General features: G+C 45.5%; 1 protein-coding gene across 10 annotated transcripts in view; it reads left to right on the forward strand.

Moving 5' to 3' along the window:
* The first annotated feature begins 295 nt into the window (after nucleotides 1-295).
* Nucleotides 296-21,554, forward strand: part of MSANTD1 (Myb/SANT DNA binding domain containing 1) — a 95,150-nt gene continuing 73,891 nt past the window's right edge. For 3 of the 10 annotated variants that reach the window (XM_090035481.1, XM_090035485.1, XM_090035483.1), the window contains exons 1-2: nucleotides 319-346; nucleotides 13,319-13,411. Coding sequence is in view for 1 of the 10 variants with exons in the window: in XM_090035479.1 (XP_089891605.1) it covers nucleotides 331-346; nucleotides 13,319-13,411 (109 nt within the window). In the remaining 9 variants the exon portion in view is untranslated. Of the gene's footprint in view, nucleotides 347-13,315; nucleotides 13,412-21,554 lie in introns of those variants that run through there. The other 7 variants (XM_090035482.1, XM_090035486.1, XM_090035479.1 and 4 more) reach the window with 6 other exon arrangements.

Here is a 21,554-nt window from a genome sequence, read left to right on the forward strand (position 1 = left end):
CATTATTTTTAATAAATACATTCAAAAACAGATTTTGTCTGAACTGGTACAACTTGCAATATGGGCAGTATCTCGGTTGTGCTGAAAATACCACTGATGAGTTCTAAAATGACACTAGCATATTGTCCCGTATTTAAGCACTCTGCAAACAAGCATGCAGGTTTTACAGTATCCAATCTGTTCTCGAAACAATCAGCCTACTTTGGAGTTTGGCCGGCTCTGCTCTGTCCTGTGACTGGCTATTCCTCTTCCAATCAGACACACAGGAAACATTTAAACACACAGTCCTCTGCCTGCCTCGCAGTGTTCTGTTTATAGCAGGAATCAGCCATGCAACTCAGCCCAGGTAAGGCCACAATCCACATTACAGGAATATTACCTTTTACAATCAAGATAACTGATATATATATATTTTTTTGGAAACCTCATAAGTGTACAAAGGAGGGAGAGAGTAATGAATCCAGTGAGTAGGGAAAGCAGGAGGCGTGGTAGAAACAACATGCACAGTTGTTTCACCCTGTTATAGCTGACATCAGAAATCTTCCCTTTGCTGGGAGCTGGAAAGTGAAAAGCTTCTGGGTGGGATATTTAAAAGGTCCAAGGTTTTTGTCCATTTGTACACAAGAGCCATGCTGGTATCTGGGATGCACAGTAAACTTTGAACTCTGCTTCTTGTGCAATTTCACACTTACTAGCAAGGCTACAGAAATGACAGGCCAGTGCAGCATATGAATCCATCACCACAGAACAAAATTACCCCAGAAAATATAAGAGCACGTACCTCCTGAGCCTGCTCTTTATCTTCCCCAGGCACTGCAAAATTCCCATGATTTCTTAGAACGTCGGGTTTTTTGGGTTTTTTTTTTTGCTGCTTCCTGTGCCCAGGAGTCTCCCAATGCTGTGTGTAGTATCCTTAGCTGCAGGACAGCTTTTTCCAGTTGTTTGTTTTGAAAGCTCTTAAGTGCAATATGCTATCAGCTGAGGTTTCTAATTAACTCTGAATAGCTAGTCTGCTGCCACTCAAGTATAATTCTCATTAGCATCTCAGCTAACAAGCCTCAGTGTTTGCCCTCCTAATTAGCTTCTGGTTAGATCTTCTCTATCTGAGGATATGCTGTTGTTAATTGCAGTTGCAATTGCTTTTACAGCAGGCTCCTAAGAGACCACTAATACCTCTGTTTTTACAGCTTGATATAGATCAATACCCAGAATACTTAAGACTGTAGGTTTTTTATGCTTTACCCTTGTGTGTAACTGTGCGGTTGTGTGCGAGGGGGGGACAGGTTCAGCTGCTAAAATTGTGAAATGCTTCGCTCTGAAGCAGGTGGTGAAGTTATGGCACGGCTCTACCTAAGGCCAAATACAACTTTCAGAGGTAAGGCAGCACGTATTGCTTTTTTGTGTGGACGTCCACACAAATCTTAGCATTATCCACCTGTGGGTTTCTGACCATTCCTGGCTGTGTCCTGCAGAGTGAGTTACTGATGCTGGATTTAAAATACAAGTGGTTTTTTCTTTCTCTGTTGCCTAGAAGGAACATATGTAGGGAGAGCTATTCATTTTACAGCCCCGCTGCAGAATGGCATTCCTCTGGAATGCTCCTAGCATGATTTAATGTGGCCGAGTTAACCCTTTCGTGCCTACCGCTTTGAGGCTCAGAGGCACTTCATTAAAATGCTTTGTTGTTAGGAGAACCAAGCGGTTGGGGTACTACAGAAGAGCAGACTAATTGGCTACTTCGAGATCTTTAATAGCAAGGGCAGCAGGTATACAAGTTTCCTGTGGAACAGAACAAGGCCAAGGGAGACGGAAAGGAAAATCTTGCTGATTCAAAGGAGTATTTTAAATCGTTTCACTGCTGCCCACTGTGGTAATTCTGTTCTGTGCAGATTCTTAAACCATGAACTTCCCCAGCGGCAGCAAAGACTAGCTGAGTTGCAAATTTATTTCAGCAGGGGCTGGCCTGTGAAGCTGCTTTTACTGAAGGCATGCAAGGTCCTCCTGCCATTGTTTTCTGAACAGAGCCATTCAGTTTTGGCCAGGTTGTCTATAAATGTTTAATAACTCTTAATCCCTTCAATCCCAGACAGTGGCACAGGATACCTGAGTTACTGGGTCCAGGTCCTTTTAATGTCCTGGGTGCTGCTAAAAAATATTTCAAATGTAAACATCAACATACCCAAGGCAGAGCTGGAAGCATACACTTAAACTATGAAGTTAGGAGTGCAAATGAACTTTGAATTTGTTAAGACTAATCTCTTCTGTTTTTTCCAAGCTTTAAATAAAATCCTGGAAAGCTAATTTACTGGTTACGAGGAGTCTTAGGTCTGTTCGGGTAATATTTACAGCTCCTCTTTTGCAATTGGATCTGTCCCGGAGACTTCTAGCACAGAACTCTGCTTAAAACAATGGAGCTCCAAGCATACAAGAGCCGCCCATCACAGATCTAATTGCAAGATCAGTACTGGGGAGGCTAAAGGAGGAAAATCCTGCGAAAGAATGTTTCATTTGACAACTGCCTCTGAAAAATGGGATTAAAACCTGGACTGTTCGTACTGATAGTGATTAAAAGTGTATAAACCATGGTCTAGATCTGTTAAATGTGATTACAGTAGGAAAAGCCGAGGGGCTTAGATGAACCTAAATAAGCTGAGCAGATTTCAAAGAAGTAATGTGTTTATATAATGACAAAGATGTGTGCCTGCCTGTGCATTTTTTCACTTAAGTTTAGTCTTGTAGCCACAAATTACTCACCCTTTTTGACTGCAGAAGTAACTATAGAGCACAGTGGAAGAAACTGATTTTGTTCTTTGAGTGCCTATATCTTATGAACCTTTTAGGTGAGCAAACCTCAAAGTTTAGGACCAATTTCACTTAAACACCAAGACTTTTGATTATATGTCTGAACTAGTTAACCTCTTGAACTGGCAAAGCTAGATGCAGAATCTCAAGAATAGTCTTTTTTGGCATAATATTTTATTGTTGACAGTCTAGATTAGAGGTGCACTGATGCATCAGTCCCATATTGAATCGGAACCGATATGAGGAAAATTGAGAGTATTGGTAACTGGCTTTTTTGTCTGATGTGGCCGATTTAATGTGGCTAATAAATGCCACGTGCATGCGCACAGCCACAGCACATCACGCAGGCGGCCAGGAGCGCAGCCTAGCAGCATGGAGAGCACCCAGGTCCCATTGGTAAGTCTGTTGTGCAGGAAGGAAGGAGGAGGGCAGATTGAGGCCTCTGCAGTGAGGGAGGGAGTGGGGCTGGGGCAGGCATTGCCTGCCAGGGTGGGGTAGGGCACGGGATGGAGCTGAGGCTCATCTGGGGGGTAGGGAAAGAGGGGGGAGGCAGCTCCTGCTGCTCTCTGCACCCCGGGAGAGTATGGGGGGGTGTGCTCCTGGATCTGTGTGGGGTGAGGATGGGCTGCTGCTAGGTATGTCCTGGGGCTGGGATGGCACCAGGCTCTTCCCGGTGGGGGCTGGGCCAGGCTGTGCTCAGGGTAGGTAGTGGTGGCACTGGGAGGGCAGGTTGTGGGGGGGGGGGGGCGCAGCCACCCCAAAATTTGCCATACATAGCTCCCTGACCTCCCCCCGCCCCAAGTGCTGCCACCACCCACCCCAGGCACAGCCTGGCCCAGCCCCCTGCTGGGAAGAGCCCGGCACTACCCCAGCCCTGGGCCGCAGCAGCAGCTTGCCCGCACCCTGTACATAGATTTGGGGGCACGTGCCCTCACTGCATGCAGCAGTGGAAGCTGCCCACTCCCTGTGCCCCCCACCTTATAAGCTGCTCACAGCTCCATCCCATACTCTGCCTCAGCTTTGCAGTGCCTGCCCCAGCGCCAGCCCCACTCCCTCCCTCACCGCAGGGGCCTTGATCTGCCCCCTCTCCCTTCCCCACAACAAATTTACCAGTCAGATGCCACTCTTCACGCTACTGGGTTGCATATTGGAATCAGATGGGTATTGACTGATATGGCTTATTAAATATTGGCTGTCAGTATTGGCCCCAAAAAATCTCTATTGGTGCACCTCTAGTCTAGATAGAAACCCAAAGTGAGATGATGCTTATCTGAATTCTTCAGAATCTTCACAGGATGGTTCAGTTTTGCAACAAGTAAGAGTTCAGGTAAGGAAGGCACCCTTATTTTTATCTCTGAATTATGGCAGGAGAATTCTCAAATGGAACAGAAGAAAGACTTGGAGTAATTAAAATGTCTAGAGACAACTTGGGAAAGAAGGCAAAATATGTAAATAAAAACCAAGAGGCATATGCCTATAGTCAAGGTTTAGTGAAAACTCTGCCTGAAAATCCAGACCTAATATCCTAATGATGCATTATATCATTATGGGAGAAATCAGGCCCTTACTTATAGTAGACCTCCCATGATTCAATGGAATTTAGTTCTGAATTATCCATTGGACATTGTTTTGATTATCTGAAGACAGGCCTGAGAGAAGCTGCTAAGGATTCAGTGTGTTGGATGCCTTCAAAGAAACTGTGTAAAGGGAAGAGTGCTAGAAGCCCTTTCTGTATTGGCCTTACAAATGAAGTACAAAAGACATATTTAAACATGGGTTCTTACTGCTGTCAAAGCACAGTTTTTCAAATGTGATTTGGCTCATCTATTGTGACCATCGTAACTGTGTTTTTGGCTTACAGCCATGTTTAAGCCAAGTTAAGTATTTTTCTTAACATTAATGTAAGTTAAAGTGAAGTTACAATTCTTCGTTATGTCAGACCTTAATCTTTTTGGCTAAGTACAGTCAGTCAAAAAGCCTGAGGCTGAATCAATTCAGTCTTTGCAGGTTAGTCTAAACTGCACAGATTAAATTGAAATGGAAGTGAACAGACATTTACCTTTTGATTCTGGAAATGCAGCCACATGCCTGCAGTGGCTCAGGCCAGACACCAGGGGGAGCTAGAGCATGGCTCTTTGGCTTTGTGTTTACTTCCTCTTCCTGCTGCCCCTGAGATCTTTTGGATTTGCAGTCTAGAATTACAGTAGTAGGACTCTGCAGAGTTATTCATCACTTCCTTTTCCCGCTTCCAAGTGCCTCCTGGGATTTGTAGTTCACAGTTGCAGTCAACAGTAAATTTGAGTGGGGGAAGGAGTGATTATCCCTGCCCCCCTCCCCCCCCGAAGCCAGACCCCAGGTGGGGTTTGTCTGGGGGGGACAATCCCCCCCCATACACTGGGCTGCATCCCCAGCTGAGCTAGCCTCCCCCACCCACTTGTCAGCCCGCCCTCACTGTTCTAGCTATGAGCATAGGGGTGGGGCCAGCCTTGCTCTCTGGAAAAGACAGTCCAGCCCAGCACAGGGCTGGAAAGCATGCTGGGATGCTGGGGGACTGTGATTTCACTTCAACCAGGAAGGGGTCTGGGACAGAAATTTCATAAACCAGTTTGACCCAAATCAGTTAAGTTTGATACCACATTCAACCACGTTTATCTTAAACCAGTTTCAGCCATTTTTAAACTGGTTTATATGCATTTAGCCTCTGTTCTGTTACAGATTTTAAACCAGTTTCTGATCACTTAAACTAGTTTATGTAACTTCTGTCCCTAACCTTTATGCTCAGGGTAGGCAACTACCAGGATTAGTAAAATGCCATGCATATTATAGCATGATAAAGAAAAAAAATTCAAATAACTTGAGCGCCCTGATTAAGTTGGTCCACAACAGATCCTCACACTATTTGGTTCATTGAATGCTGCGAGTTTCTTGAAGCAGATGATGGAGATGATTAATTAACCCCAATTCTTATATTTAGTACAAGGAAGCCAATTCTATGATCATCCCAAAACCTGCATTTTTTAGGAAGTGTTAGAGGGGGCAGACTTTTAATGATTTATACTTTGCATACCAGGTATGCTAATCATAAAATTTCCCTTCAACACTGGAAGGACATGAAATCCTAAAACATGCACAAGATGACAGAATGGTGCTACAACCTCCCAGATGAAAATCAGGAGGTGGTGGCAGCAGTACCACTCAGTTTTGTGGTGTGTGTGTGTGTGTGTGTCCCAACATATTGTGGAGGGAAAACTTTTTAAATGATCACCCAAACTCTCTGCTATAGATGTTGAAGAACTGAACTAGATGGGATCTTCCTGGGCAGAATGAAATAATTTTCCTCTTTTCGGCAGTATGCAGTTAAAGTACAATGCCGAGAAGACCAGACTCATGTCCTGCACAATGCCGTTTGTTATCCATGTCGATGGCATTGAATACATTTGTAATGAATGTGATTCCAAAGTACTAAGTCCTCATCTCACAGCAGCCTGGTCAACTCTCTTCATGAGAGGGCTAGGTAAGAGTATCACGGGGGCGGGGGGAAGAAAACTTAAGTAATAAGGCTTTCCTTCCTCAGCCATTGCACTGACTCAGTGTATTCTTATTAAAAGTACACCCAGCACTGCATAAAACAAGGCTGGTCAACTTGCCAGTGGCTGGGGGTGACACTAGTAGAGGTCATGGATCCCCCAGGCTGCATGCCATGCATGCAAATGGGCACTCTGCGAGTGCTCCACCTGTCACCACTATGTGGCACAGTACCCTGTCTTACCTGCAGCTCCCTGCAGTCTCCCCTGTGGCACTGTGCCCCATGGGTGCTTCAGGCTGCTGGCTTACCTGGCACCATAGGCTGTGTCAGGCAGTGGAAGCAAGAGTGGAGCAAGGGGTAGTGGGAGCCTGGGGGCCACTTGTTAACCCCTCCCAGGCTGGCAGTTGGATAGCTAGCCCTAGTATAAATTATGTAGTTGTTTGCATTGAGTAGGACAGAAATAAATAAAAATGACATAAAGGAAGCAGGGCTGTTGAGGCCTCAAGAATTATTTAAAAAAAAAAAAAAATACTGTGTGAAGGACAAATGGAAAACCAATTAAATGGATCAGATAGGGTCTAACCTAATTTAATAAGTCTATTCCTGAGCTGTATGTTCTTTGTGCCTGGGCAGACTGTGATGTTTATAAGATTCTATCAAGTTTGAGAAACCTTTTTGGGAAACTGTAAAAAAAAAAAAAATGTGTGGGGATTGAGCTTGCTGCAAAATTTGCAAAGTGAAAATCAGGAGTTGCATATGTTTCTAGCAGAGACAGCAAACAGGATAGACCTAGTTTAAAACATTTGCTTGGATGGGGGTGTGGAGAGAAACATTAGGAAGTTCCTGGGAGGGGAGCCCAGGTGCTACTGGGGAAGTGTCGGGCTGTTCCTTGGTATGAGCACAACCTCATCTCATCAGTGCATTACCAGAAGCCTTTACCGACGCAGTCTCAGTTTTTCCCCGTCGGTTCTTAATGTGGGCATTGCAAAGAGGACCTGGGTCACCCAGAATTGTCTGTAGGGGTTAGAGAGTAACTAGCAGGAGAACTGGCAACAGTGCAGAAGGGGTAAGGGTTGAAGGAAGCAGAAGGAAGGATGGAAGAACAAGTCAGGGAGTTCTAGGAAGAATAGAGAGAGCACACAGGCCTGAAAAAGAAGATGTTTAGAAAGCACCAGAAACCTGTTCAATGTGTGGGGAGACATCATCTAGTATGTAGATAACATGCATACAGTAAGATGACTCAGATAGTTCTCATAGAGTAAAGAAATCACATAGTAAATCTCTGCTTTTACTTTCCCAAGAGAGAGGTTATGTACAAAAACTGTGTGAGAAAAAAGCATAGGAGTTGAGCATTATCTAAATTTAAATTTTGGTAAAACGCTAGCAGTAGCCCTAGTATTGAGGCAGTTTATACTATAGTATAGGTCGTTTCGCTTGGGGAAAGTAGAATAAGGTATTTCAGCAAAAGGACTTTTTTGCCAGTGCGACCTTCTTCTGTCCTTGAAGGATTTGTCCTCGCATTGCTAAACAATCAATCCTATTAGGTGTAGACACAACCTTTGTGAAACCTTATTAGGTTATTCTATCATTATCTCCATACAAAAGCAAGATACAGATTTTAGATAGGGATGCCTGTTTTAAGTGGACCATAAAATGCTGGGTAGCCTATTAAAGCTTTGTAAAATATTGTATTTGGTTAATTGTTTTCTCATAACGCATCACGCGGGGCCTAGCACCAGTCACTCATATAACCTTTGTTAACTATGCATCAAACTAGTTTTCCTTGACACGTGGAAGAAAGTTTAAAAGTTTTTCATAGTTTCAGAGTTGTTAGGGGCTGGAAGGGACCTTACAGAGCATTGGGTCCAGCCCCCCTGCACTTGGGCAGGAAAGACCGCTGAGGTTAGATGACCCCAGCGAGATGGGCGTCAAGACACTTTTTTGAAGATTGCTAGGGAGGATGACTGTACCACCTCTGGGGGGAGCCTGTTCCAAACTCTCAATACTTGACTTGTAAAGAAGTTTTTTTCTTATGTCGAGTCTGAAGTGGTCTTCAATCAGCTTGTGGCCATTATTTCTAGCCCTCCCCTGGGGGGCCTTGGTGAATAGGTGCTCCCTCAGGCCCTGGTGAACTCCCCTGATCTACTTATAGCTGCCACCAAGTTCCCTCTGAATCTTCTCTTCTCCAGGCTGAACAGTCCCAGGTCTCTCAGCCTTCATGTGACCTCGTCTCTAGGCCTCTAATCATGCGTGTGGCCCTCCTGTGGACACTCTTGAGCTTCTCCACATCCTTCCTGAAGTGTGACGCCTAAAACGACGCAGTACTGCAGCTGTAGTCTCACCAAGGCTGAGTAGAGCAGGGGGATGACATCTTTAGCCTTGCTTGAGATGCCTTGGTAGATGCCTGCCAGTGTTTGATTAGCTCTGTTGTCTATGGGATTGCATTGGTGGCTTATGTTCATTTTGTTGCCTAGCACGACACCCAGGTGTCATTCAGTTGTGGTACTGGCTAGCGTAGCATTGTCGAGCCTGTAAGTGTGTTGTGGATTATTTCTCCCCAGATGAAGCACTTTGCATTTCTCAGTGTTGAACGACATCAGGTTGAGGTCTGTCCACCTCACGAGCCTGTCCAGATCGGCCTGTAGCGCCAGCCTGTCAGTCCTGGAGCGTGACCACACTCTCATAGTTTGGTGCAGTTGGTGAACTTTGCCAGTTTGCATTTAATACCCGTATCCAAATTGTCGATGAACATATTAAATAGTGCTGTCCAAGTACTGAGCCCTGAGGGATGCCACTGATCACCTCCCTCCATGATGATTCAGTCCTGTCTATCAGTAGTCTCTGGGTCCTACCATGGAGCCAGTTTCCTAGCCACCAGACTGTCAAGTAGTTGAAGCTGCATTTTTCCAATTTAACCGTGAGGACATCATGGGAGACCAGGTCGAAAGCCTTTTTTGAAATCCAGGTGTACAACATCAACCTCATTTCCCCTATCCAGCGTGGCGAGTTACCTGATCATAGAAGATGAAGTTGGTCTGGCATGACCTGCTTGTAACAAAGCCATGTTGAAATGGGCGTTCTGTCAGCCTCCGAGTGATTTTTGGGGAAAGAGGTAAATCCATATCATCTACTTTGTGTAGATATTTAATGAATCCCATTATCACAATACCTGAATGTCTCTGGCATAATGTCCACATCCTTAAAACAGCCTTTGTCATGGGCAGTGTTGCCATCTCACTTTTATAGATGGGGATTTGTGGTGCAGAGACTGTGACTTAAATACCATAAAGAAGCAAACCTTGAAAATAAATCCAAGCTCAACTTCAAGGTGAATGTTTCTGTAAGGAATGAACAGGCATTTCCATCCACCGTTGTTTAAGGTTTCAGAAGGACTGACTGAAAGGCAAGTGAACTTAGTTTAGCTCTTAGCTTTAATCTAAAGTGTAGGGTTTAGTTCAGCCCTAAGTAGTTTGAATTTGCATGTGTAACTACAAAACTTGTACTCAGTGTTTGGGAACATGTTTGGAATCTCCAGACTGATTTTAATTCAATTATGGAATAGTTGTGAGCAGGTTTTGCCAACGCGGTTATTACAATGCCAACAACAACATTAAGTCCACTTCTACTCTAGTGCTCCTATGCATGCAAACCAAACAACTTTTGCCAAAAAAACTAGCATGGAAACAATTGCATGCATACGTTTTTTAACAAGCGATCGGCTACTGTGGTCATGAGCAGCATGTGGAACCCTAGATAGGTATCTCATGACAATATACATAATTTAGCATCTTTTAAAAAATCCTTAAGTGTATGCTCGAGTCTTCAAAAGCTTTGTATAGCAGATTGTATAGCAATGCAGTGCCAAATTCCCTCAGCAGATATCTGCGCTTTTGCGAGAACAAATGCATGAAATGTATCTTGCCACTGATTTCATCATCACCATTACCATTATTATTTGAATTCCTTATTTATGTAACTGGGGAGGATTCTGCCTAAATAACTGGCACAAAACTGAAATAAAATTGTTGTGTCTGTTGTCATTCTTATTGGAGAGGTTACATCACTGATGATTACTTTTTAATGCTGTCATATAACCAACAATGATTAACTTGAATCCTTAACCAAAACCCTGTTCAAACATCTCCCTAAAAGCTGAGGAAAAGAAGGGAGACGCATGTTAGAACTGAACTGTGTTGCTCCGGCCCATCTCTTAACCAAGAAACCATCTTGTTAAATTATTTAAAAGAGATTACAAATATTTCCATTTATTCAGCTTCTCATTTGTCCCTGTTTAGAGAGACAACCCTTAATTTAGCAAAATATGTATTTACTTCTTCAGTCTTCTCCAAATCTCTCTCTGATGCATTTCAGAAAAATCACACTGTGCCTCTTTTTGTTTCCTCCCGAGGCACTTATTTATAATTTCTAAATTTTGGAAGTAGTGGTTGCACTAAGAGCCCTTTGTAAAAACTTTGAAAGAATTGTAGGGACAGCAAAGCTGAAGAGGATCAGACTCCTGATATTTTAAATAAAGATGCCCATAATCTTTAAATTAACTTAGTCTTGTATCCAATTAAATGCAGAACTATTTCTTGCTTTATTGCATGGGTATGTGATGAAAACCAGTTGGCAACAGTTGTTTTAAAACATTTGTGAGGAACTGTCTTAGTAAAGTGTATGCAACTAAACTCTTTCAATCTGCAGATAACACTGGTTTCTTTTTTGGGAAGAAAACAAGCAACTAGATAAAATACTCGAGAGCCATTTAGATTAAGAAAGCATCCATAGCCTTACAAACTATTGTGTATTTTACAATCCACTTCAATGTGGAGCCTGGACTGTTTTTAACCTTGGCTTAAACAAACACGTAAATCAAAGGTAGAACTTTTTAGAAGGCTTAGAAGAAATTGAAGACTCTGATGTTTTAACTCTAAAATAACAGATCAGGGTCAACACTGGTGTAAGTGATGTAGGGCATAATAGTTTAGTTTACCAGAGCTCAGCCTCCAGTCCATGGGCCAGACCTGGCCCACAGAGCAGTGGCATCCAGCCTGTGGGTCTCTCCACAGGCCTAGAAATTTGGCATCAGGGGGTGGTGGCAATCACCACTGCTGCTGCTCCACTGCCACTGAATTTCCAAGCCCTGCAGGACAGATGACGCAGCCCCATCTATCAGATTAGGTTGGTGTATAGGATTGGGAGTGGTGGACCAAATCAGGTCAGTGTGAGGGGCAGGCTGGGTCAGGCACAGGTAGAGTGATATTGTGGACCCACTCATTTAGTCCACAGCCTGGGAACTTGGCACTGCTGGTTTAGTCCAAGGTATTTAAATAAACTTGCTTTTGCTTTAGTTTCTTTAAAACATTGTTTAATTTCTGGGTCTGCCTGGAAAGAGACTTTGTTGTTCGGGTCTGATAGTTGTAAAACTTGTGATTCAGTGGACAGGTCCATAGGGAAACATTGATTCTGTTCCTGTCTTCCACTGATGTGTACTGGGCTTTGTGGATAAAGCTCTTAGGATAATGTTTCAAAATCCACTAAGGTGGTGTAAGAGTGTTCTTCCGATTGTCAGAAGTGACCTAGAACCCTAATTTCTTTCCATTGACCTTTCATGAGCTTTAAGGGCAAATCCAGAAAGAGGTTTAGGTACCTTGCTCCTAAATGCCTAATTCTCTTTTGATAATTAAGGTTCCTGGATTACTATTGGTGTTCCTACTCTGCTTCCCTAATTGTATATAGGGGGCCTGTCCTCTTTATCGCTTTCTCAGCAAAGCAAGGAATAAGGTGCTAAAGCCACTTGGGTTCCTATCTTACTGTCGCTACCAAGCTCTCCATCTCCAGAAGGCCTGGGAATAGGCATTCCCAGGTGAGATGCACGTGACCAAGACTGGGTACGTTTGGGGGGGTGCTAAGAGCCATTTTTCTCCATGGCAGTGTTTGTATACTTGGGGATTCTGCAAATGTCCCCCTTAACAGCCCTCGGGTCTCAATGTGAATTGAAGAAAGTAATGTGCTCTAAAATAGGTTGGCAGCACTTCCAGGTTGTGGGGCAGTTGACCCAGTTTGGGTCAGCAGGTCACTGGTGCGCTGCAGTTGGGCGCTAGGAGTCAGCTGCACCTTTACTTTCCCAGAGGCTGCTTGGGGAGAGTGTCTGCAACCAGGGCTTGTCCCTGTGGCGGCAGTGCAACGCAACTGCTGCTGAAGCCCGCCATTGCTGCAGGGAAAAGCAGCGCTGGCGGATGCTGGAAAAAGTGGTGGTGGCAATGGCTGAGTCCTAGCTCCCATCTTCTGTGCACACACCTGCTCCTGCCCCAAGCTGGATCAGTCCAGCTGTCGAAGCCCCGCATCCATGGGGTGGATCAATGGCTGTTGGTCACCAACCCCTGCATTAAAATACAGAGGCATTACCGGAGTTTAGTGATTTATGGTTCTCTGAGGACAGGGTTTATGGGAGAGGCTGGCAGGTGAGAGGAAAAGTCGGGATGGGTTGCATGTGGGAGGGTAGAAAGAAGTAGGGTTTTTTTAAAGGAGGCAAAGGGCAGCTAGAGACAAGTATTTGCCATGGTAAGGAGGGATAAGGGGGTAATAGCTAGGAGTAAGATCACACGGGATGTAGGCAGCTGAGGTAGACTTAGAGTTGGAAGCTAGATTTGTTTGGCAAGATCCTTCATTGACCAAATTTACAGTTGGAAGGGACAAGTCATCAGGCACAAAATGTCCTTTCTTAGGTCCAGTAAAGGATGGTACTAAATTAAATTTGCTTCTAACGTTTTCTCTGTACTGCATTTCATTTGTAGTTGGAGTATATTTGTTCATGCAATTTTAAAGGCTAAATGACTTGTAAACTAAAACTAATTCTATCTACTTCAACCAAACCCAGGTAGAAGATAACTTCAGTTAGCTCCTTCTGTCCCTCCCCCTCTATTGTTCTGAAATATTTTCTTTCTCCTTCCCACACCTTTCATTGTCCTGTCGACCTCTGTCTCACAGATGTTAAATTCTGCCCCAACTCCGTGGTCTGCCGTGAAGATTCCTGCATTGACTTCCTGGCTCATGGGGGGTCATCTGCTTCCAAGGCACCAGGTACAAAACGTTTTCTCTTACAAATGATAAATCTAAATGTTGTAAACCTGCATTTGAAAACAGTTACGTTGTGTCCTGAACTTTGGGAAGTAGTGAAGTGTACACAGAAACAGGGAGAAGTACTCACTGAAATATAAAAAGCGGCTCTGTTGCTTTCAGTTGAGATGAAGGGTGGTAGGTGAGTCGCTGGTTTCTTTCTCTTCTGTGGAGTCCCTTAGCTAGTTTTTTCTTGTATATGGAAAAACCATAACACTCGCACGTTCCAGGTGCCTTCTGCACTGATTACTGCAACCTGACTTAGACTAGTATAGAGGTTTAGTGCTGGATTTCTGACCCACGACAACTTCCTTTTCTTGCTGTACTGACTCTGTTTGGTGGTCAGTCTTAAACAAATTAACTGCTGTTCCTCAAGGCTAATGCTGAAAACTTTTTTCCTCCCAAAAAAGCTTTGTGTGTCCTAAGACTCTAGTCTCTTTTCTTAACTCTAGGTTATTCCTAGGGCCTTTTCTAATTTTTGTTTTAGACTAACTTTCTTTGCTACCTTCCTCCCAAGCACTATATCATCCTTTTTTCTCTCTCTCTCTCTCTCCTTTTGCCTTACAATTTCTAGTAAGATTTTTCTTTTAGGGAAAAGAGATAATGTTCTTTGTGCAGTAATACATAGAAACTCTTGGTACACACTTGGGCTAGGGACAGACATTCAAAAGGCCTGAGCCTGAATTGATTAAACCTCTGCAGGTTAGCCTAACCTGGCTAGGCTAAATCAGTTTTGTAACTGGACAGATATCCCAGAAATGCAGACACGTGCCTGCAGTGGCTCAGGCTAGAAGCCGGGGCGTGCTGCGGCAGCTCTCCCTCCCTTCCTTCCACAGCATGGAGCTGAGGAGGGCATGGTCAGACTCCAGCAGGAGCTCTGACTAGCCCAGCAGGGAATTGATGAAGAGTGTTTATCGCTCCATTAAGAAAACAGCAGAGGGACATAGTTTCATAGTTAGTAGGGTCGGAAGGGACCTGAGCAGATCCTCTAGTCCGACCCCCTGCCATGGCAGGGAAGAGTACTGGGGTCAAACGACCCCGGCAAGGTGTTCATCTAGCCTCCTCTTAAAGACCTCCAGGGTAGGAGCCGGCACCACTTCTCTTGGAAGTTGGTTCCAGACCCTAGCTGCCCTGACAGTGAAGTAGCACCTCCCTGATGTCTAGCCTAAATCTGCCCTCTGCCAGCTTGTGACCGTTATTTCTTGTCACTCCTGGTAGTGCTCGGGGGAACAGGGACTCCCCCAGTGCCTGCTGATCCCCCTTGACTAGTTTGTAACAGGCCACTAGATCCGCCCTCAGCCTTCTCTTGTGGAGGCTGAACAGGTTCAGGTCCCGTAGCCTCTCCTTGTAGGGCCTGCCCTGCTGCCCCCTGATCATGCGAGTGGCCTCCTCTAGACCCTCTCCATGTTGTCCACATCCCTCTTGAAGTGCGGCGCCCAGAACTGGATGCAGTACTCCAGCTGCGGCCTGACCAGTGCCGTATAGAGGGGGAGGAACACCTCCCTGGACCTGCTTGAGATAAATCTGGGGATGTATGACAGGGTGCGGTTGGCCTTCCTGACTGCATCCCCACACTGCCAGCCCACGTTCATCTTGGCATCAACGATGACTCCAAGATCCTTTTCTGCCTCTGCACTGATGAGAAGGGAGTTCCCCAACCTGTAGGTCTGGTGCCGGTTTTCCTCCCCAGGTGCAGCACCTTGCACTTGTCAGTGTTGAGTCCCATCCTGTTCTCATCCGCCCACCCCTGTAACCTGTCTAGGTCCGATTGCAGCCTATTCCTCCCTTCTAGCGTGCCTACATCCCCCCACATCTTAGTGTCATCAGCAAATTTGAACAGGGTGTTTTTAACCCCCTCATCCAAGTCACTGACGAAGATGTTGAACAGTGCGGGCCCGAGGACCGAGCCCTGGGGGACCCCACTCCCACATCCCTCCAGGTCGAAAATGACCCATCCACCACCACCCTCTGGGTGCGGCCCTCCAGCCAGTTGGCGACCCAATTGACTGTGTAGGTGTCGGCACCACAGTCTCGCAGGCTTTTTTTTTAATGAGAACGGGATGAGAGACGGTGTAGAAGGCCTTCCAAAAGTCCAGGAAGACTATGTCCACTGCTACCCCTGCATCCAAGGATTTGGTAACCTGGTCATAGAAGGCCACCAGCTTGGTCTGACGGGACCTGCCGCTAATCAACCTGTGTTGGTTGCCCCTAAGCATAATCTCCCCTGCTGGCCCCTCGTGGACACATGCCAGAATAATTCTCTCAAAAAGCTTACCCAGGATTGAGGTAAGACTAACTGGCCTATTGTTTCCTGGGTCTTCCTTCCTCCCCTTTTTGAAGATGGGAACCACACTGGCCCTCTTCCAGTCCTCTGGCACCACACGAGAGCACCACTAGTGCTCGTAAAGCCGTGCCAGGGGTCCCGCAATGACCTCAGCTAATTCCCTCACCACTCTGGGGTGGAGATCGTCCAGACGAGCTGATTTAAATACATCCAATCCCTCCAGAAGCTCCCTGACTAGATCCTCCCTGACCCTTGGCCTGGGTGCGCCTCCCTTGGGGCCTGAGGGGGGGCCCAGTGTGGGGGCTGATCCAGTCCCTGTTCAGGAAAATGGAGGCAAAGGAGTTGTTAAATAGGTTAGCTTTGTCATCTGGTGTGACGAACAAATTTCCTAGCCTGTTTTGCAGGGGCCCCGCATTACCTGGTATCTTCTTTTTGCCTGTGTGTATTTAAAAAAGGACTTCCTGTTGTCCTTGATCTGGGAAGCTAGTCCCAGTTCCATCTCCACCTTGGCCTTCCTGACTGCCCCCTGCATCCCCGAGCAACTGCAGTATAATCCTCCCTGGTGATGGCCCCTCCCTGCCATTGGGTGTGCGCCTCCCTTTTAGCTAGGAGACATTCCCGGATGCTATTGTTGAGCCATGGGGGCTTTTGTGCCCTCCTGCCTCCTTTGATCCGTGTTGGGATTACCTCCTTTTGGGCTTGGAGGATCATCTCCTTAAGGACTGACCACTCTTCTCAGACACCTGGCTCCCTTCCCCTCTGGGACCACAGTGCTTCCCCGACTATTTTCCTTAGCTCATTGAAGTCCGCCCTCCTGAAATCTAGGGCTGCTGCCTTGCTGTAGGCCTTTGCCACCTTGCGCTGGATGGTGAATTCCAGCAGGTGGTGATCGCTGTTCCCCAGGTGGTCAAGCACCCACAGCCCCTTCACCAGGTCGTCACCCATGGCCAGTACCAGGTCCAACAAGGTGTCTCCTCTGGTGGGGCTATGCACCTCCTGGGTTAGATGGAGGTCCTGCATTTGGGCTAGGAACCTATGTCAGCGGTCAGACCTGGCTGAATGCTTTTCCCAGCAGATGTCTGGAAAGTTCAGGTCACCCATGATGACCACGTCCTTTGACCTAGCTACCTCTGTGAGCTGACTTAAGAATTCCTGGTCTAGCTCTTCCCCTTGGTCAGGTGATCTGTAGTAGACCCCCACCGTTTAATTTCTTTGCCCTCGACTGCCTTGTATTCTAACCCAGAGCACTTCAGAGTGCCCCTCCTCTGACTCTGTGCTAATTGATGAAGATGTGTATTCCTCCTTAATGTAGAGCACCATGCCCCCACCTTTCCTCCTTGTCCTATCCCTCCTGTACAGCCTATAGCCCTTGATATTCATTGCCCAGTCATGCGCTGGGTCCCACCACGTTTCAGTGAGCCCCACTATGTCTGGGTTGATGTCAGCTAGCAGGCGGGCAAGTTCCTCTTGCTTGTTTCCCATACTACAAGCATTTGTTTCGAGGCATTCGAGGCCTCCTGTGGATGTGTGCACTGGCCCCCTACTCTCAGCATTGCCCTGGCCCCTGTTGTTTACCTGTGTATATGTTCTGCTCGTCGGCCTAGGCTGGGCTGTACTTCTCGGTGTTGCTTGGTTTGGCAGTTCAAGGCTTCCTCTGACCTCGTCTTCCCCTTCCCCTGACCTCGTCTCCCCCTTCCCCTGACGAGCCTAGTTTAAAGCCCGCTGGAGATCTGCCAACCTAGAAGAAAACACACACTTACCTTTAGGGGAAAGGTGGAGCCCATCCCATCCGAGCATGTTTTTTGTCATGATGTGTGGGTTGTTGTCAAGGAAGCCAAAGCCCATCTTGAGACACCAGTCCCGAAGCCGCTAGTTGGTCTCTGCGATGCACGTCTCATGCTGTCTTCCACGTCCGCTCACTGGTAGGACAGAAGAGAATACTGCCTGTGCACCTACCTCCTTCAGAGTGTGGTAGTATGCCATCAGGTGATCAGGGCTTCTGATTACTAGCTACTTGTTGATTCTACCTACTGATTCAGCACAGACTGTAGTCAGCATGTGGTCTGCTAGCTAATACACAGACACCTCCTCGCGAGGCAGAGGGGAGGGGGGATTTCCTGCTTAGCCAGGAGTGGTGAAGGGGAGGGGAGCTGCAGCCAGGGAGCAGAGGGGAGGGACTGGCTCTTCTGTGTAGCAGAGAGTGCTGCCTAGCCCAGAGAGCATGCTGGGATGCTGAGGGTGTCTGGTTTATCTTAAACCAGTTTCAGCAGTTTACAAACTGGTTTATGTACACTGAACATCTGTTCTGCTACAGGTTTAAACCAGTTTCTGATCACTTAAATTGGTTTGTGTAGTGTCTGTCCCTAGCCTTGGAATCCAGAGGTGCATTAGTTTTTGGGTTTTTTTTACAGTTACTTGTTTATCCCAAGATTATCCTGATAAAACATTCAGAATCTGTAGAGAGCTGCACATTGTGCAATTTCTGGAGTTGAGAAGATGTTTGAAGAGAGGATCTGTTGCTTCCCAGTCTGTGACCAAATGGAATTCCCTTCCTGAACTAGTCTGGCCACAACCTGTTCATGACTCGCATTACTATCATGTCTATAAGAAGTCAGTTGTTTAGTTAAAGGGTTACATATGCTTTATGTTTCCAAATGTCTCTTTATGATTGCTAATGCTAGAATCTTTTTTGTCTTGATTTTGAATTTGAGATTCTTATGTGACTGATTGATTAAGGGAAATGCTGAATATTGCTAGAACTGTAGAAAATTCAGGCGCTTGTACATGTGATGGGGTTTAATCCTCATTAAATTAAATAGAGTTATTAAATTTAAAATGTTTTGTTTTAAATTGATGTATCAGCATTTATAGGTGACAGCCTTCAAATTGATTTTAAGCTCAACGCGCAATTCACAGTAAATTACAGCAGGGAGAGCCACATCACAATCCACCCCGATGATCTCCTTTGTGCTAAGTTATAGTAGCAGGTGCTGGCAAATCAGTAATCCCCTCTCTCCTGAAGTGCATCCCTCTGAAACCATAGCTGGCCGCAGGGGTCTCCACACCAAGTCACGTTTATCCCCTCCCACACCGCTGAACCATATGGACTCCCATGCTAATCCACCTATGCAAGAAAACATGTTGCATCTGGAAGGAATTGCATAAATTGAAACCCTTACCTTAATTTGTTTCCATAACATGATTATAAACTTTTTTTGTTAAGAGAGAAAAAAAATCCCAATATAAAAGTTACAAAATAAATAGCTCTTAATAAATATCTTTAAAAAAAATAAAAAACTTTTACCTCAAAAAGAAAAAACACCCAGTATAAAACATTTAAAAAATACAGTATGAAAATATAAAATTGTATACGAATATAAAATTCTTTCTTCCTTATATAAAATTTAAATAAATCACTGCAAATAACAATAAGTAATTTTCTATGCTTTATACTCTATTCTATATTCTTTTAACTATATTATACTATTCTAACTATATTTATTCTATTTATAATCTATCTTTATAGTATAGACTATTCTATTTCTATTCAAATCTATTTTTAGAAGAAGGCCAATGTGGTGCCGATCTTCAAGAAAGGGAGGAGAGTGGATCTGGCTAACTACAGGCCCATTAGCCTGACTTCTATCCTGGGGAAGATCTTAGAAAAGTTTATTAAGGAGGCCATCCTTGAGGGACTGGCCCAGGCTAACATCCTAAGGGATAGCCAGCACGGGTTTGTTGCGGGTAGGTCTTGTTTGACCAATCTCATTTCCTTCTATGACCAGGTGACCTATCACCTGGACAAGGGAGAAGAGATTGATGTCATATATCTTGACTTCAAAAAAGCCTTTGATCTGGTATCCCACGATCCCCTCTTGGCCAAACTGGCCAGTTGTGGCCTTGGCTCCACCACGATCCGCTGGCTGGGAAACTGGCTTCGTGGTCGGACCCAGAGGGTTGTAATTGATGGCAGTCGCTCATCGTGGTGCCCTGTGACCAGTGGGGTCCCCCAAGGCTCTGTCCTGGGACCCATACTGTTCAACATCTTCATTAATGATGTGGACATTGGAGTCAGGAGCAGACTGGCCAAGTTCGCTGATGACACCAAACTCTGGGGCAAAGCATCCATGCCAGAAGATAGGCGGGTGATCCAGGCTGACCTGGACAAACTCAGCAAATGGGTGGATGAGAACATGATGGTGTTTAACACCAAAAAATGCAAGGTTCTCCACCTTGGGAGGAAAAACCTGCAGCATCCTTATAGGCTCGGCAGTGCTACGTTGAATAGCACTACAAAAGAAAGAGACTTGGGGGTCATCGTTGACCACAAGATGAACATGAGCCTCCAATGCGATGCTGCGGCTAGTAAAGCGACCAAAATGCTGGCTTGCATCCATAGATGCTTCTCGAGCAAATCCCGGGACGTCATTCTCCCCTTCTACTCGGCCTTGGTGAGGCCGCAGCTGGAGTACTGAGTCCAGTTTTGGGCTCCACAATTCAAAAAGGATGTGGAGAAGCTTGAGAGAGTCCAGAGGAGAGCCACGCGCATGATCAGAGGTCAGGAAAGCAGACCTTGTGATGACAGGCTGAGAGAAAATGGGCTCTCTAGCCTGGAAAAGCGCAGGCTCAGGGGTGATCTGATGGCCACCTATAAGTTTATCAGGGGTGACCACCAGGATCTGGGGGAACGTCTGTTCACCAGAGCGCCCCAAGGGATGATGAGGTCAAATGGTCACAAACTCCTGCAAGACCGTTTCAGGCTGGACATAAGGAAGAATTTCTTTACTGTCCGAGCCCCCAAGGTCTGGAACAGTCTGCCAGCGGAGGTGGTTCAAGCACCTACATTGAAGACCTTCAAGAGTAACTTGGATGCTTATCTTGCTGGGATCCTATGACCCCAGCTGACTTCCTGCCCTCTGGGCCGGGGGCTGGACTCGATCTCCCGAGGTCCCTTCCAGCCCTAATGTCTATGAAATCTATGAAATTTATTCTTTTATTATATTTTTTATTCTATAATCTGTTCTATAATCTTCTATCTTCTAATGCCTTTATTCTTCATGTTGTCTGTCAACTTCTGCTCTTCTAAGCATCCTGCAAGGGAAGAAAGAAGACAGGTTTTGGCCCAGACTCTCAAAACCACCTTCTTGATTTCCTCCCTACAGACTACAAAATCTCCCGTGGGAGATTTGGCATTACATGAATATTACCCAGAATGCTGTGTAGCCAGAGTGGTGGGCATAGCAGGCAGCATCCACCATGCAAGGGGTTTCTGGAAGGCAATAATAAGAAAGCCAAAAGTTACCCTGAAATATTAAAGTGGTCCTTAGACTTACAATATAATTGGTTCCTAAAAACCACGTCTTAAGTTAAAACGTTGTAACTTGGAACTAATTTTCTCACAGGAACTATGTTATAAACGGGGGAAAAGTTAGTTCTTGAACCAAGGCCTGATACCCTATTTTTATAAAAAAACAAACCAAAAAACCCCCCCAACAAAACCAGAATTCTGTACTTAGTCAATTATAGATGAGTCATATAGCTACATTAATGTATTTATATTGTGAATAGCAATCATATTGATTTGGAAGGACTTCTTTGAGGTGACTTGGTTGAACTTTTTGAAGGGCTCTTCGCTGGAGTCTTCTCAGGAGTCTTGGCTGCAGGTTTTCCTGGAGTCTTTTCTGCTTTCTTAAAGAAAGTGTCCAAAGAAGTTTGGACAGGTGTTCTCCTCTTTTGCTTTTAAATTTCTCTGTAGCAGCTGTACTGCTGGATATGCCCCTATTCACTGATGCACTGCCTTCAATGTTGAGGTCGTGTTCCTCA

This window comes from Crocodylus siamensis, chromosome 2 (genome assembly GCF_052110815.1).
Source record: "Crocodylus siamensis isolate JL-2025a chromosome 2, ASM5211081v1, whole genome shotgun sequence".
NCBI classification, from domain to species: domain Eukaryota; kingdom Metazoa; phylum Chordata; order Crocodylia; family Crocodylidae; genus Crocodylus; species Crocodylus siamensis.